This window comes from Bombina bombina, chromosome 4 (assembly GCF_027579735.1).
Source record: "Bombina bombina isolate aBomBom1 chromosome 4, aBomBom1.pri, whole genome shotgun sequence".
In the NCBI taxonomy this organism is placed as follows: Eukaryota; Metazoa; Chordata; class Amphibia; order Anura; family Bombinatoridae; genus Bombina; species Bombina bombina.
This window is the reverse complement of record NC_069502.1, coordinates 528127833-528146380: the sequence shown is the minus strand read 5'-3', so window position 1 is coordinate 528146380 and position 18548 is coordinate 528127833. Positions and strand designations below refer to the sequence as shown.

Genomic DNA, 18548 nt, shown 5'->3' with positions numbered 1-18548 from the left:
GGGAGAAGTGGTAACGGCGGAAATATGTAAACTAGATTGAACCTCCAAAGCACTGCTAATGCATCTATAAAGCTCCGCCCGAGGATCCCTGGACCGCAACCCATATCTGGGTAGCTTGGTATTGAGTCGGGACGCCATAAGATCTATCTCCAGTGTGCCCCATCTGTTGCAAATATCCGCAAACACCTCGGGTGGAGAGACCATTCCCCCGGATGAAATGATTGTCTGCTGAGGAAATCTGCTTCCCAGTTGTCCACACCCAGGAATGTAGATCGCTGACAGCAATCAGTTGTGGGCCTCCGCCGATTCCAGAATCCAATATACTTCCCTCATTGCTAGGGAGCTCCTTGTTCCCCATGATAATTGATTTAAGCCACCAAGGTTATGTTGTCTGATTGGAATATGATAAACTGGGACGAGCCCAGAAGAGGCTGAGCCTTCATAGCATTGAAGATCGCTCGAAGTTCCAAAATGTTGATTGGGAGGAGAGATTCCTCTAGAGTCCAATGGCCTTGTGCCTTCCTGGCACCCCAAACAGCCTCCATCCTGATAGACTTGCGTCCGTAGTCACAATCTCCCAGGATGGTCTCAAGAAGGATGTCCCTTGGGACAGGTTATCTGGACAGAGCCACCAAGAGAGCGATTCTCTCGACCGGTTGTCCAGAGAAATCTGTTGTGACAGATCCGAGTTGTCGCCGTTCCACTGACTCAGCATGCACAGCTGAAGAGGTCTGAGATGGAATCTGGCGAATGGAATGAGGTCTATGCAGGACAACATGAGCCCAATTACCTCCATACACTGGGCCACAGAGGGCCTTTAGGAAGTCTGTAGAGCAAGACAATCGGAAGTTATTTTGTAACGTCTCTTGTCTGTAAGAAATATCCTCATGGATATGGAGTCTATTATCGTATCCAGGAATCCCACCCTGGTACTGGGAACAAGAGAACTCTTTTCTAAGTTTATCTTCCATCCTTGAGATCGAAGAAGAAATAGAAGAGCTTTTGAATGGTCCTCTGCCAGTCGACAGGATGGTGCCTGAACCAGGATGTCGTCTAAGTATGGTGCCACTGCTATCCCTCTGTTTCTCGCCACTGTGAGCAGAGCCCCCAGAACCTTTGTAAAGACTCTTGGGGCAGTAGCTAGACCAAATGTAACTGCAACAAACTGGAAGTGCTGGTCCAGGAACGCGAATCTGAGGAACTTGAAGTGTTCCTTGTGGATTGGAACGTGAAGGTAAGCATCCATCAAGTCTATCGTAGTCATGAAGTGTCCTTCCTGAACTAAGGGCAAAAGGTTCAGAATCGGGTGAAAAGTTCCCTCCTTATTTGGGACCACAAAAAAGTTTGGAGTAGTATCCCAGACCTCTTTCTGCTAGAGGTACTGGTACAATTACTCCCAGGGAGGAGAGATCCCTCATGCACCTTAGAAAGGCCTCTCGTTTTTCTTGCCTTGAAGACAGGTTTCACAAGAGGAATCTACCTCTGGGTGGATAATAACTGAAACCTATCCTGTACCCCTGAGTGATGACCTCCAGGACCCAAGGGTCTTGCACGTCCCCCAGCCAAGCCTCCAAAAAGGGAGATAGTCTGCCCCCCACTCAATCCAGAGATGGATCAGGGGCCGCCCCATCATGCCTCAGCGGGCTTCTTGTTCTGCTTTATTCCAAGTCGGAGTCGGTCTCCAAGTTACCTTGGTCTGATCAGGCTTCGCGGAGGGCTGCTGCCGTTGGGATTTAATCAAACGAAAGGGACGAAAATTAGGACCTTGTCCCTTAAGTTGATTCTCCTTATCCTGCGGTAAAAAGGCACCCTTGCCTCCAGTGACCGTAAATATGATTGAGTCCAGGCCTGTACCCCTTAAATGGCAGGGAAAGAATTCTAGATTTTGAAGTCATGTCTGCAGACCAAGACTTCAGCCAGAGTGCCCTACGTGCTAGCACTGAAAAACCTGACGCCTTGGTATTCAGGCAAATAATCTGCATATTTGCATCACAAATAAAAGAACTAGCCACCCTCAAGGTCTTAATTCTTTCCTGGATCGTGTCAAGGGGACCTTCCACCTCGATCAACTCAGAGAGTCGCACCAATAGGTAGTGGCTCCAGGCACCGCAGTAACCGCCGCTGCCGGTTGAAATAAATATCCCGTGTGCTGAAACATCTTTCTCAACAGAGTTTCTAGCTTCTTATCCATGGGCTCTTTAAACGAGGTACTATCCTCAAGCGGGATAATACTGCATTTAGCAAGCGTGGAGATAGTGCCATCCACCTAAGGGACGGAATCCCACAACTCTAATTGAGAGTCTGGAACCGGGAATAATTTCTTAAAAGAAGAAGAAGGGAAAAAGTTAGAACCAAGTCTTTCCCATTCATTCTTAACAATATTTGCCATCTTTACGGGAACCGGTAAAGTTTGTGGTACAACCCTGTCCTAATAGACCTTATCTAGATTAGGAATACAAGATTCCTCAGGTAATTTTGGCTCTGGAACCTCTAAAGTAGCCAAAACTTTCTTTAACAGAAAGCGTAAGTTTTCAATTCTAAATCTAAAGTCTGGTTCCTCCGCAGCTGTAGGCCTAGAGGCAGCAGAGTCCGACCTAGAAAGGGCATCCTCTGAAGTATCAGAGGCGTCTTCATCATCGGATAATCTTGTATCAGATAAATCCAAGAAGTTAGTAGATGACCCCTGGGAAGGATAGCAATATTTGACCTTTTGCTTGCGCTTAGCGGAGCAAGGTAAAGCACTGAAGGCTGCAGACACTGCCATTTGTAGCTGTCCAGTAAAGTCTGGCAGTAAGAGGAAGGAGGATTAGCAGTACAATGGGAAGCTGCATGTGTAATAAGAGATGACAGCAGAAAACGCACCTTACAGTACAGAGACTCCTCAGAGGTGGACGGCTCAGTGGTACCAAACATATTGGATTTCTTGGATACAATTACTTTATCAAGGCATGTGAAACATAATTGAGCAGGCGGACATACCATAGCCAAATAAAACCAGAAATGAGAAGGGGCACTCTATAACAAAAAACATAATTTATGTAAGAACTTACCTGATAAATTCATTTCTTTCATATTAGCAAGAGTCCATGAGCTAGTGACGTATGGGATATACATTCCTACCAGGAGGGGCAAAGTTTCCCAAACCTCAAAATGCCTATAAATACACCCCTCACCACACCCACAAATCAGTTTAACGAATAGCCAAGAAGTGGGGTGATAAGAAAAAAGTGCGAAAGCATAAAAAATAAGGAATTGGAATAATTGTGCTTTATACAAAAAAATCATAACCACCACAAAAAAAGGGTGGGCCTCATGGACTCTTGCTAATATGAAAGAAATGAATTTATCAGGTAAGTTCTTACATAAATTATGTTTTCTTTCATGTAATTAGCAAGAGTCCATGAGCTAGTGACGTATGGGATAATGACTACCCAAGATGTGGATCTTTCCACGCAAGAGTCACTAGAGAGGGAGGGATAAAATAAAGACAGCCAATTCCTGCTGAAAATAATCCACACCCAAAATAAAGTTTAAATGAAAACATAAGCAGAAGATTCAAACTGAAACAGCTGCCTGAAGTACTTTTCTACCAAAAACTGCTTCAGAAGAAGAAAACACATCAAAATGGTAGAATTTAGTAAAAGTATGCAAAGAAGACCAAGTTGCTGCTTTGCAAATCTGATCAACCGAAGCTTCATTCTTAAACGCCCAGGAAGTAGAAACTGACCTAGTCGAATGAGCTGTAATCCTCTGAGGCTGAGTTTTACCCGACTCAACATAGGCATGATGAATTAAAGATTTCAACCAAGATGCCAAAGAAATGGCAGAAGCTTTCTGGCCTTTTCTAGAACCGGAAAAGATGACAAATAGACTAGAAGTCTTTCGGGAATTCTTAGTAGCTTCAACATAATATTTCAAAGCTCTAACAACATCCAAAGAATGCAATGATTTCTCCTTAGAATTCTTAGGATTAGGGCATAATGAAGGAACTACAATTTCTCTACTAATGTTGTTGGAATTCACAACCTTAGGTAAAAATTCAAAAGAAGTTCGCAACACTGCCTTATCCTGATGAAAAATCAGAAAAGGAGACTCACAAGAAAGAGCAGACAATTCAGAGACTCTTCTGGCAGAAGAGATGGCCAAAAGGAACAAAACTTTCCAAGAAAGTAATTTAATGTCCAATGAATGCATAGGTTCAAACGGAGGAGCTTGAAGAGCCCCCAGAACCAAATTCAAACTCCAAGGAGGAGAAATTGACTTAATGACAGGTTTTATACGAACCAATGCTTGTACAAAACAATGAATATCAGGAAGATTAGCAATCTTTCTGTGAAAAAGAACAGAAAGAGCAGAGATTTGACCTTTCAAGGAACTTGCGGACAAACCTTTATCTAAACCATCCTGAAGAAACTGTAAAATTCTCGGAATTCTAAAAGAATGCCAGGAAAAATGATGAGAAAGACACCAAGAAATATAAGTCTTCCAGACTCTATAATATATCTCTCTAGATACAGATTTACGAGCCTGTAACATAGTATTAATCACAGAGTCAGAGAAACCTCTTTGACCAAGAATCAAGCGTTCAATCTCCATACCTTTAAATTTAAGGATTTGAGATCCTGATGGAAAAAAGGACCTTGCGACAGAAGGTCTGGTCTTAACGGAAGAGTCCACGGTTGGCAAGAGGCCATCCGGACAAGATCCGCATACCAAAACCTGTGACCTGTGGCGACTGAGATAATCCGCTTCCCAATTGTCTATTCCTGGAATATGAACCGCAGAGATTAGACAGGAGCTGGATTCCACCCAAACCAGAATTCGAGATACTTCTTTCATAGCCAGAGGACTGTGAGTCCCTCCTTGATGATTGATGTATGCCACAGTTGTGACATTGTCTGTCTGAAAACAAATGAACGATTCTCTCTTCAGAAGAGGCCAAGACTGAAGAGCTCTGAAAATTGCACGGAGTTCCAAAATATTGATCGGTAATCTCACCTCCTGAGATTCCCAAACCCCTTGTGCTGTCAGAGACCCCCACACAGCTCCCCAACCTGTAAGACTTGCATCTGTTGAAATTACAGTCCAGGTCGGAAGAACAAAAGAAGCCCCCTGAACTAAACGATGGTGATCTGTCCACCACGTCAGAGAGTGTCGTAAATCGGTTTTAAAGATATTAATTGAGATATCTTTGTGTAATCCCTGCACCATTGGTTCAGCATACAGAGCTGAAGAGGTCGCATGTGAAAACGAGCAAAGGGGATCGCGTCCGATGCAGCAGTCATAAGACCTAGAATTTCCATGCATAAGGCTACCGAAGGGAATGATTGTGACTGAAGGTTTCGACAAGCTGAAATCAATTTTAGACGTCTCTTGTCTGTCAAAGACAGAGTCATGGACACTGAATCTATCTGGAAACCCAAAAAGGTTACCCTTGTCTGAGGAATCAATGAACTTTTTAGTGAATTGATCCTCCAACCATGATTTTGAAGAAACAACAAAAGTCGATTCGTATGAGATTCTGCTAAATGTGAAAACTGAGCAAGTACCAAGATATCGTCCAAATAAGGAAATACCACAATACCCTGTTCTCTGATTACAGATAGAAGGGCACCGAGAACTTTTGTAAAAATTCTTGAAGCTGTTGCTAGGCCAAACGGCGGAGCCACAAACTGGTAATGCTTGTCTAGGAAAGAGAATCTCAGAAACTGATAGTGCGCTGGATGAATCGGAATATGCAGATATGCATCCTGTAAATCTATTGTAGACATATAATGCCCTTGTTGAACAAAAGGCAGGATAGTCCTTACAGTTACCATTTTGAATGTTGGTATCCTTACATAACGATTCAATATTTTTAGATCCAGAACTGGTCTGAAGGAATTCTCCTTCTTTGGTACAATGAAGAGATTCGAATAAAACCCCAGCCCCTGTTCCAGAACTGGAACTGGCATAATTACTCCAGCCAACTCTAGATCTGAAACACATTTCAGAAATGCTTGAGCTTTCGATGGGTTTACTGGGACACGGGAAAGAAAGAATCTCTTTGCAGGAGGTCTTATCTTGAAACCAATTCTGTACCCTTCTGAAATAATGTTCTGAATCCAAATATTGTAAACAGAATTGATCCAAATTTCTTTGAAAAAACGTAATCTGCCCCCTACCAGCTGAGCTGGAATGAGGGCCGCACCTTCATGTGGACTTAGAAGCTGGCTTTGCTTTTCTAGAAGGCTTGGATTTATTCCAGACTGGAGATGGTTTCCAAACTGAAACTGCTCCTGAGGATGAAGGATCAGGCTTTTGTTCTTTGTTGAAACGAAAGGAACGAAAACGATTATTAGCCCTGTTTTTACCCTTAGATTTTTTATCCTGTGGTAAAAAAGTTCCTTTCCCACCAGTAACAGTTGAGATAATAGAATCCAACTGAGAACCAAATAATTTATTACCCTGGAAAGAAAGGGAAAGTAGAGTCGATTTAGAAGACATATCAGCATTCCAAGGTTTAAGCCATAAAGCTCTTCTAGCTAAAATAGCTAGAGACATAAACCTGACATCAACTCTGATAATATCAAAAATGGCATCACAGATAAAATTATTAGCATGTTGAAGAAGAATAATAATGTTATGAGAATCATGATCTGTTACTTGTTGCGCTAAAGCTTCCAACCAAAAAGTTGAAGCTGCAGCAACATCCGCCAAAGATATATCAGGTCTAAGAAGATTACCTGAACACAAATAAGCTTTTCTTAGAAAGGATTCAATTTTCCTATCTAAAGGATCCTTAAAGGAAGTACCATCTGCCGTAGGAATAGTAGTACGTTTAGCAAGGGTAGAGATAGCCCCATCAACTTTAGGGATTTTGTCCCAAAACTCTAATCTGTCAGACGGCACAGGATATAATTGCTTAAAACGTTTAGAAGGAGTAAATGAATTACCCAATTTATTCCATTCCCTGGAAATTACTTCAGAAATAGCACCAGGAACAGGAAAAACTTCTGGAATAACTACAGGAGATTTAAAGACCTTATCTAAACGTTTAGATTTAGTATCAAGAGGACCAGAATCCTCAATTTCTAATGCAATTAGGACTTCTTTAAGTAAAGAACGAATAAATTCCATTTTAAATAAATATGAAGATTTATCAGCATCAACCTCTGAGACAGAATCCTCTGAACCAGAGGAATCATTAGAATCAGAATGATGATGTTTATTTAAAAATTCATCTGGATAAAGAGAAGTTTTAAAAGACTTTTTATGTTTACTAGGAGGAATAACAGACATAGCCTTCTTAATAGATTCAGAAACAAAATCTCTTATGTTATCAGGAACACTCTGAACATTAGATGTTGATGGAACTGCAACAGGTAATGGTATTTTACTAAAGGAAATATTTTCTGCATTAACAAGTTTGTCATGACATTTAATACAAACAACAGCTGGAGGAACAGCTACCAAAAGTTTACAGCAGATACACTTAGCTTTGGTAGTTCCAGCACCAGGCAGCGATTTTCCTGAAGTATCTTCTGGCTCAGATGCAACATGAGACATCTTGCAATATGTAAGAGAAAAAACAACATATAAAGCAAAATTGATCAAATTCCTTAAATGACAGTTTCAGGAATGGGAAAAAATGCCAAAGAACAAACTTCTAGCAACCAGAAGCAATGAAAAATGAGACTTAAATAATGTGGAGACAAAAGCGACGCCCATATTTTTTTAGCGCCAAATAAGACGCCCACATTATTTGGCGCCAAAAATGACGCCACATCCGGAACGCCGACATTTTTGGCGCAAAAGAACGTAAAAAATGACGCAACTTCCGGCGACACGTATGACGCCGGAAACAGAAAAGATTTTTTGCGCCAAAAAAGTCTGCGCCAAGAATGACGCAATAAAATGAAGCATTTTCAGCCCCCGCGAGCCTAACAGCCCACAGGAAAAAAGTCAAATTTTTTAAGGTAAGAAAAAATGATTAATTCAAATGCATCATCCCAAATATGAAACTGACTGTCTGAAAATAAGGAATGTTGAAGAAGGCAAATAAATGTTTGAATACATATATTTAGAACTTTATAAAAAAAGCGCCCAACCATAGCTTAGAGTGTCACAGAAAATAAGACTTACTTACCCCAGGACACTCGTCTACATGTTGTAGAAAGCCAAACCAGTACTGAAACGAAAATATATAAGAGTATATCGTCGATCTGAAAAGGGAGGTAAGAGATGAATCTCTACGACCGATAACAGAGAACCTATGAAATAGACCCCGTAGAAGGAGATCATTGCATTCAAATAGGCAATACTCTCCTCACATCCCTCTGACATTCACTGCACGCTGAGAGGAAAACCGGGCTCCAACCTGTTGCGGAGCGCATATCAACGTAGAATCTAGCACAAACTTACTTCACCACCTCCATAGGAGGCAAAGTTTGTAAAACTGATTTGTGGGTGTGGTGAGGGGTGTATTTATAGGCATTTTGAGGTTTGGGAAACTTTGCCCCTCCTGGTAGGAATGTAAATCCCATACGTCACTAGCTCATGGACTCTTGCTAATTACATGAAAGAAAACAGAACAGTGGACTGAAGCCCATACAACAAACAAGCTGCAATTAAGATACAACAGTTAGGTATACCGCATCACAATACCATATATAATGCAATCAGATACAAAATTGATAATAATAGTAGAGTAATAAAAAGTCTCAAAAACCTGGGGTAGTGCTATGCACTGTCCACAAACGTGTGTGGTATCCAAACAGAAGGCACAGGATGGACGGCTGCTCTCCTCTCAGATCAATGCAGATCAGGCACTAGAAACTAACACAAAACAGAGGGGCGCCTCATGTGTAGATCAAAAATGCCACCAGCAAAAATACATCCATAGATGCCAAATATGTACTCATATGTAGCAATAGCACCCTTATGTGCTGGTAGTTGCAGGCTGATAACTCAGGGTGTATCAGCTAACCCTTATCCTGGCTCCAGACTGGAAAGCAGGATGCGAGACCTCCAAGAACAGTAGGCCCCAGGATGCAGTTCCAATAGATAAAGTGCTTGCACTTAAGCTTTTGTTAAAAATGTTTTATTTAAAAATCACATCAAAAACATCAAGCAATAAGTGGAGGAGGCATAGACATATAGCCCCCTGTATGCAACGCGTTTCTCGGCTACTAAAAAATCGCCGTTGCATCAGACATAAAGCACCTTACAACATCCTGAACTATTTAAAATAAACTAAAACCAATCACATTAGATCCCACTTATTGCTTGATATTTTTAATGTGATTTTTAAATAAACCATTTTTAACAAAAGCTAAGTGCAAGCACCTTATCTGTTGAAACTGCATCCTGGGGCCTACTGTTCTTGGAACTCGCATTCTGTTTCCAAGTCTGAAGCCAGGACAAGGGTTAGCTGATACACCCTGAGTTATCAGCCTGCAACTACCAGGATATACCGTAGCCTCCTCACAATACAGATATGTATTAGATTTAGGTAAAGAGGGAGTACCCTCCAATGTATCAGAGTCCTCCATAGCTTGCGCTTGAAGATGGAAAAAATAAATGGCACCTTTATACCCCCAATGGCTGGGGCACTCACCACCTCCTATGACCCAGGCCCCACAGAGAAACCGTTTTGTCTCCGGTAAACCGCACGGTCAGGAAAAGAGTACATTAGTGTGACCACACCTGGTCACGTGGTGCTCCATGCAGGACCGCCCCTGCTACAGGAAAAAGCGTGCCAAACCTAACAGGCTGCGCAAAAAACAAAAGTAAAACCTGTACGTTCCAACATCTGCCTGAGCCTCATCTCACACCTGTCGCAGCATAAAACATAATGAAGTAAATTATGCAATAAATCCCCCCTGTTCAATAATCCCCTATCAGAGATATTAACCCTTGATTCCATACAGATAAGAGAAGTCACATTGTGACCCTGTCTTCTTGCGTTATTATATGTGTATAAAAAAATTAAACAATCTTACCGGAATCTCTGCCGTGGAACAGACACACAGCCTCTCAAGTTTGACAGTCTTGTAGCATCGCTCCTGTCATGGACTTGAGTGATAGAAGCAGGCAGTGAAACTCGTCAACACAGATTGCTTAGGAGGTGTTAATACGAGTCTTGATGGGATCACAGAAAGACTCTCCCTGCATCTCCAGACCCTAACATTCGTCAATGCTCTCACTGAGAGGCTGACAAGACTACTTAAAACTTTAGTCCCATTCCAAAGGGTACTACCCTCCATAAGGAACTACTCCATATATTCTGACACCTCTCTGCCAACCTCCTGTGACGAAAGGCAAAGAATGACTGGGATATGAGGTAAGTGGGGGAGGTATTTAAGCCTTTGGCTGGGGTGTCTTTGCCTCCTCTTAGTTGCCAGGTTCTGTATTCCCACAAGTAATGAATGAAGCCGTGAACTCTCCTCATATTCTGAAATATATATATATATATATACACACTGTTGTATGCAAAAGTTTAGGCACCCCTGACAATTTCCATAATTTTCATTTATAAATAATTGGGTGTTTGGAGCAGCAATTTCATTTTGATCTATCAAATACCTGAAGGACACACTAATATTTCAGTAGTGAAATGAGGTTTATTGGATTAACAGAATATGTGCAATATGCATCAAAACAAAATTAGACAGGTGCATACATTTGGGCACCCTTGTCATTTTGTTAATTTGAATACCTGTAACTACCTAGCACTGATTAATTGGAACACACAATTGGTTTGGTGAGCTCATTAAGTCTTGAACTTCATAGACAGGTGCATCCAATCATGAGAAAAGGTATTTAAGGTGGTCAATTGCAAGTTGTTGTTCTCTTTGACTCTCCTCTGAAGAGTGGCAACATGGGGGCCTCAAAACAACTCTCAAATGACCTGAAAACACAGCTTGTAAAACATTATGGTTTAGGGGAAGGCTACAAAAAGATATCACAGAGATTTAAGCTGTCAGTGTCCACTGTGAGGAACATAGTGAGGAAATGGAAGACCACAGGCACAGTTCTCGTTAAGGCCAGTAGTGGCAGACCAAGTAAAATATCGGAGAGGCAAAGGAAGGTGAGAACTAGGGCTGGGCGATATGGGAGATAAAAAAAACAACACGACTTTATTAAAAATTACTATAACACCTTAATTTTTCAATAAAACTTTTATTTAACACTACAGAATCTTACTGTACATGTTTCTCAATGTCCAATACACTCTTGGAGCATAAAAATACAAACAACAAAATAGTTCAAATAAAATTAGCTACCTGTGCAGTGGTTACATAGTAGAAATGTTTATTTAACACTACAGAATCTTACTGTACATGTTTCTCAATGTCCAATACACTCTCGGAGAATAACAATTAACACTTATAATTAGAGGAAAAATATAAAAATAAAATAAACTTGTTCTGCACCGCACCCCTGTGTACTACTACTGATGATTGATGATCTATCTTCTGGGAATCTACACTTGACTCAACTAAATTATATATTAAATAAATAAAAAATATAATATTACATTTATTATCTATCTACCTAGTAAGTAACTCTATATATCATTCACCCTCTATAATCTATCTACTAGATAGATGATAGAGATAGAGCAGTACGTAGTAGATATTATTTATATATATTTTGGTAACATCATGTTGAATATATTATATTTTACAATTCACTTTACAATACATCCTACAAGCAACCCTTAAAGGGACAGTCTAGTATAAATTAAACTTTCATTATTCAGATAGGACTTTTAATTTTAATCAACTTTCCAATTTACTTTTATAATCAAATTAGCTTTTTTCTCTTGGTATTCTTAGTTTAAACTAAACATAGGTAGGCTCATATGCTAATTTCTAAGCCTTTGAGAGCTGCCTCTTATCACATGCTTTTTAAATCTCTTTTCAACACAAAGAGACAGAAAGTACACGTGGGCCATATAGATAAACAATGCTAAATTTAAGACAAAAGATAATAAACAGTCACAGTCATGTGATCAGGGGGCTGGAAGAAGGTTCCTAGATACAAGGTAATCACAGAGGTTAAAAAGTATATCAATATAACTGCGTTGGTTATGCAAAACTGGGGAATGGGTACTAAAGGGATTATCGATCTTTTAAAACAATAACAATTCTATGGTAGACTGTCCCTTTAATGAACATTTATAAATAAAATATATTGTATTTTTGTAATATGTAATCAAACTCAATGTTATGCGTCACAGAAGTTAAAAAAAAATAAAAAATTTAAAAATCAGTAAGGCACTGGTTTTTTTTTTTTACAATATTCACTTTATTGCTCACAACTTTGAGCTGTCCCACCGCCACACCACAGGTTGACCACCGCCACAACACTCCCAAGATGACTCCCACACACTCTTCAATCTCTTCCAAAATGGCAGCTTCGCAGGCATTTTCAGGTCCGCCTCTCATCCTCCCTTTAGCACACTTTGCACAAGGAGAAGCTGTATGGGAGAGTGATGCGGAAGAAACATTTTCTGCACACACGCAACAAACAGAGTTGCTTGAGGTAGGCAAACGCATATTTGTACAAGCCAGCTTCATTTTAGAAGAAGGTGCTGTGGACTGATGAAGCAAAGATTGAGTTATTTGGTCATAAAAAGGGACGTTATGCATGTTGGCAAAAGAATACAGCGTTCCAAGACAAACACTTGCAAAATTTGGGGATGTTCCATCATGCTGTGGGGCTGTGTGGCCAGTGCCGGGACTGGGAATCTTGTTAATGTTGAGGGTTGCATGGATTCCACTCAATATCAGCAGATACTTGAGAAGAATGTTGAGGAATCAGTCACAAAGTTGAAGTTACGCTGGGGCTGGATATTTCAACAAGACAACGACCCAAAACACTGCTCAAAATCTACTCTGGCATTTATGAGGAGGAACAAGTACAATGTTCTGGAATGGTCATCCCAGTCCCCAGACCTGAATATCATTGAAAATCAGTGGGGTGATTTGAAGCGGGCTGTCCATGCTCGGCAACCATCAAACCTAACTGAACTGGAGATATTTTGCAAGGATGGTCCAAAATATTTTCATCCAGAATCCAGACACTCTCTAGAGGCTATAGGAAGCACCTAGAGGCTATTATTTCTGCTAAAGGAGGCTCTACTAAATTTCTATTTCTGTTGGGATGCCCAAATTTATGCACCTGTCTAATTTCGTTTGGATGCATATTGCACATTTTCTGTTAATCCAATAAACTTCATTTCACTACTGAAATATCATTGTGTCATTCAGTTATTTGATAGATCAAATTGAAATTGCTGATCCAAACACCCAATTAATTATAAATGAAAACCATGGAAATTGTCAGGGATGCCTACATTTTTGTATACAACTGTGTGTATATATATATATATATATATTAAATAGATGATTCTGTTTTCCAGGCTGATGAGGAGAATGTGCCATACTTTATTTATTATTTTGCATTTTCCAATTATGTAACACAGAAACAATGGAAAACAAATAACTTTAAAACATTAAATGAAGTCAGAAAACGGACATGAAGGCGCCACAGATGAAAAAACAATTGTGTCCACTGAAAAGTAAATTCTATTTTGAAGATAGAATTACTAGTAAAATGATTCTATGGGCCCCTAACTGGAGACTAGTAATGTGTACATTATTAGTACAATAATATACTTGCCAGAAAACACATTTTTAAAATAAGAATTGCTCACATTATCTTCTATCTTGGGGTACTTGCATCAGAAATTTAGTCCATGGTGTTACGTGATTTTGCTTTTATATGGTTGCAGTTTGTGGCAATTTATAGCATTTCTAGTTGTGGACAGGCAGTACATTTCCTGCCCATTTGCTTTACAGGAAACAATAGCCAGATAACGTCAGCCTTGCCACTGTCAGAAGAAACAAAAATGCTCTGATTATCATTGGCCCTTGCACTACTTTGCCAGAGATTCTGCAGACTGCATTAAATTCCTATTACAAGTACACCAAGATTCAAATGTTATTATGAAAATGCATTTTACTGGTAAAAGTTGTCCAGGTATTGCAAATAAATGTGATACATGGATTTAGTTAACTGTTAGAGCTCTTAAATTATATACTCAGAGAACTGTTTAGAATATATATCAATTTATATTTAGCAATCATACTTAAATGATCAAAATAAAAATGTATTTTTAATTATGTCACAACCCGACACATATATCATGCATAGGCATGGAAGGCTCATGAGTGCATAATAAACTGTCCTTTTATATGTGCACCTGTGGGAAAATAGCCTAAAATGTAAAAAAACACAGTAGTGTTAAGTATAAAAAAAAAAAAGGAAAAAAAAAGTGATGAGTCCAAACTAAAATTAAAAACAGAATGTACACATAGGTCAAAAACAACATAAGCAGCAATTAAAGAGGATGTGACATTATTTTTTATTGGAATGGACAATCATGTTTCTATCCATTCACTTTGTGATACAAGCTCTCAAGACTAAATAAGGTTTCCTCTTGTGAGTCACAGCATTTTTCAGGGAGCATCACTAGCTTCCCTCCTTATGGTTTTCTAAATTTATTATATATTTTTCTTAAACTCTATGTAACTTAAGAATTAAATGTTTGAAGGAAATTGGTAAAAAGTTTGTGAAGAATACATTCTAAACCAAAAAAAGAAAACTAAAAGGGGCTTTATTCCGGCAATAAAGCAAATCTATACAAATTATCTGAAAAAAGGTGTCTCAAGAAAAATGTACCAAAATCAAATTCTTACCTTCAAGGTGGACCTTTATGAAGTCAACAGAGAACTGAAAGACATAAAATGTTTAAGTAGTGAAATGAATACAATATAAATTATTTTTCACTTTTTAAGAACATTTACATCCAAGATACACCAGTTAGTATCAGCTATTTACAGTTTATTTTAAAAAACCCAAACTTAACAAGTATTTGTAAAGTGACAAAATACTGTATAATAATGATCATGTCACGTTAAAAATTGGAAAAAATAACACAAAGCCACAAAACCTACTGAATACATCTTTTTATATTTTAACTTGTTTTAGAGAGAAAATGTTAAAGCTAGAATACTGATACTATTATCAACATTGCTTTGGAGATTTGGAATCACTACCAGCATTAATTTAAAAAAAAAAAATTATGCTTTACCTGATAATTTCATTTCCATCAAGGGGAGGAGTCTCCACGGCTTCATTCATTACTGTTGGGAATTAAAAACCTGGTCACCAGGAGGAGGCAAAGACACCCCAGCCAAAGGCTTAAATACCTCCCCCCACTTCCCTCATCCCCCAGTCCTTCTGCCGAGGGAACCAGGAACAGTAGAAGAAATATCAGGGTATAAATGGTGAAAGAAGAGTATTAATTTTAGGTCCGCCCATCGGACCTAAAAATAGATGGAAATGAAATTATCAGGTAAGCATAATTTAGGTTTTCCATCTAAAGGGGAGGAGAGTCCACGGCTTTAGTCATTACTGTTGGGAACATATACCCAAGTTATAGAGGACACTGAATGCAACCGGGAGGGTAAAAAGGCAGACCCTAATCAGAGGGCACTTCTCTCACAAAAACAGCTTCAGCAGAAGCAAAAACATCAAGCCGCCTGCTCCATAGAGGCCTCTTGAAGGCCCAAGATGAAGCCACAGCTCTAGTTGAATGAGCCGTGATCCTCTGAGGAGGATTATGTCCCGCTGTCTCATAAGCCAAGTGAATCATACTCCTCAACCAAAAAGACAAAGTAGTAGCAGAGGCCCTTTGCCCCTTGCGCTTCCCAGAATACACCACAAAAAGAGATGTAGACTGTCTGAAATCCTTGGTAGCCTGAAGATAAATCTTCAAGGCACGAACCACATCCAGGTTATGAAGTAACCTCTCCTTTGAAGAAGAAAGATTAGAACACAAAGAAGGAACAATTATTTCCTGATTTATGTTACGGTTAGACACCACCTTGGGGAGAAACGCCAACCCAGTGCGCAGTACAGCCTTATCCGCACAAAACACCAGATAAGGAGTGTCACCTTGCAAGGCAGATAGCTCAGATACTATGCATGCCGATGCAATAGCCAACGGGAAGCGAACCTTTCAGGACAGAACCTTAATGTCTATGGAATACATAGGTTCAAACGGAACCCTCTGCAAAACCTTAAGGACTAAGTTTAAGCTCCAAGGCGGAGCCGACTGCCTAAAGACAGGTCTAATTCTAGACAGAGCCTAAAAAAAAAAGATTGTATGTCAGGGAGCTAAGCGAGTCTCCTATGCAACAAAACGGATAATGCTGCAATCTGTCCCTTTAAGGAACTAGCTGCAAGACCCTTCTGCAAGCCATCATGGAGAAAGGACAGAATCCTGGATACCTTCACCTTATGCCAAGGATATCCATGCTTCTCACACCAGGACAAGTAAGTCCTCCACACCTTATGGTAGATGTGACGAGTGATTGGCTTCCTTGCCTGAATTAGAGTATCAATCACACTTTCAGAAAAGCCTCATTTTTGCTAAGACTAGGCGTTCAATCTCCATGCAGTCAGCCTCAGAGAATCTAGATTTTTATGCTGAAAGGGGCCCTGTGACAGCAGATCCCTGCGACAGGGTAACCTCCACGGCGGAGAGGATGACATCCCCACCAGATCCGCAAACCACGTTGTCCCGGCCATGAAGGAGCAATCAGAATGACCAAGGCCCATTCCTGTTTGATGCGTGCCACAATGTGAGGTAGAAGTGGTAACGGAGGAAAAATGTAAGCTAGGCTGAATCCCCAAGGAACCACTAAGGCATCTATCAGCTCTGCCTGGGGATCCCTGGACCTCGACCCGTATCAAGGTAGTTTGCAATTGAGTCTGGACGCCATGAGATCTATCTCCGGCGTTCCCCATCTGTGACAAATCTCCACAAACACTTCGGGGTGAAGAGACCATTCCCCCGGATGGAAGGACTGTCTGCTGAGAAAGTCCGCTTCCCAGTTGTCCACACCCGGAACGTGAATCTCTGAGAGCGAGCAATCGTGGGACTCCGCCCACTCCAGAATCCGAGACACCTCCCTCATCGCGAGGCAGCTCCTCGTACCCCCCTGATGGTTGATGTAAGCCACCGAGGTAATGTTGTCGGTCTGGAATCTGATGAAACTGACCGACCCCAGAGAAGGCCAAGCCTTCAGAGCATTGTAGATTGCTCGTAGTTCTAGAATTTTGACCGGAAGGAGAGACTCCTCCCTGGACCACTTTCCTTGTGCCATCATGGCACTCCAAACAGCTCCCCATCCTGACAGACTGGCGTCCGTGGTCACAATCTCCCAGGACGGTCTCAAGAAGGATGTCCCCATGGACAGTTGCTCCGGACAAATCCACCAAGAGAGGGAGTTCTGAGTCAGAGCATTCAGGGATATCAGCTGTGATAGATCTGAATGATCGCCGTTCCACTGTCTCAACATGCACAATTGAAGAGATCTGAGGTGGAACCTGGCGAATGGGATGATATCTATGCTTGACACCATGAGACCTATCACCTCCATACATTGAGCCACGATGGGCTTGATGAGGACTGAAGGGCAAGACAGGTGGACGCAAGCTTACTGCGCCGCTGATCGGTGAGAAATATCTTCATGGACATAGAGTCTATTATCGTGCCCAGAAACTCCACCCTGTTGCTGGGATCCAGGGAACTCTTTCCCGAGTTGATCTTCCAACCGTGAGATTGGAGCAGAAAAAGAAGAGCCCTTGAATGATCCTCTGCAAGGCTGAGCAACAGCGCCTGAACCAGGATGTCGTCCAGGTATGGCACCAATGCAATGCCCCTGGATCTGGCCACTGCAAGCAGCGCCCCCAGAACCTTTGTGAAGACTCTCGGCCGTCGCCAGACCAAAAGGAAGGGCCACAAACTGAAAGTGTTGGTCCAGAAATGCAAATCTTAGGAACCTGAAGTGGTCCATGTGGATTGGAACATGAAGGTAAGCATCCTTCAAGTCTATAGTCGTCATGAACTATTCGTCTTGAACTAGGGGCAGAATAGATCTGATTGTTTCCATTTTGAATGATGGAACACTCAGAAACTTGTTTAAACACTTTAGGTCCAGAATCATGTAGAAAGTGCCCTCCTTCTTTGGAACCACAAAAAGGTTGGAATAGTACCCTAGACCCCTTTCAGCTAGGGGTACAGGTACGATAACCCAGAGAGAGGCAAGATCGATCTCTCACACAATCTAGAAAGGCCTCTCTCTTCTCTGGTCTTGAAGACAGGTTTGACAGAAGGAATCTGCCCTCGGGTGGAAGGGATCTGAACCCTATCCTGTAACCCTGGGAGACAACTTCTAGCACCAAAAGGTCCTGAACATCCTGCAACCATGTGTCTGAGAACAGAGATAATCTGCCCCCTACGTGATCCGGAGACCAGTCAGGGGCCACCCCTTTGTGCCAATTTTCATCTCGGTGGGCTTATTGCTCTGCTTTGACTTATTCCAAGATCCCTTGGACTGGTCCACTTTCGCAGAGGGATGCTGGCGCTGGGCCTTGTCCGCACATAAGGTAGATTCCTTAGGCTTAGCCTTTTTATCCTGCGGTAG

The 18548-nt window shown here is 41.0% G+C and overlaps 1 protein-coding gene across 3 annotated transcripts in view; it reads right to left on the bottom strand.

The window, feature by feature from the left end:
• The window catches only part of SENP6 (SUMO specific peptidase 6), a 611027-nt gene that overhangs the window by 244388 nt on the left and 348091 nt on the right, over positions 1-18548 (bottom strand). For all 3 annotated transcript variants that reach the window (XM_053710452.1, XM_053710454.1, XM_053710455.1), the window contains one exon: positions 14751-14784. In XM_053710452.1, the coding sequence (XP_053566427.1) occupies positions 14751-14784 (34 nt within the window). The remainder of the gene's footprint in view (positions 1-14750; positions 14785-18548) is intronic.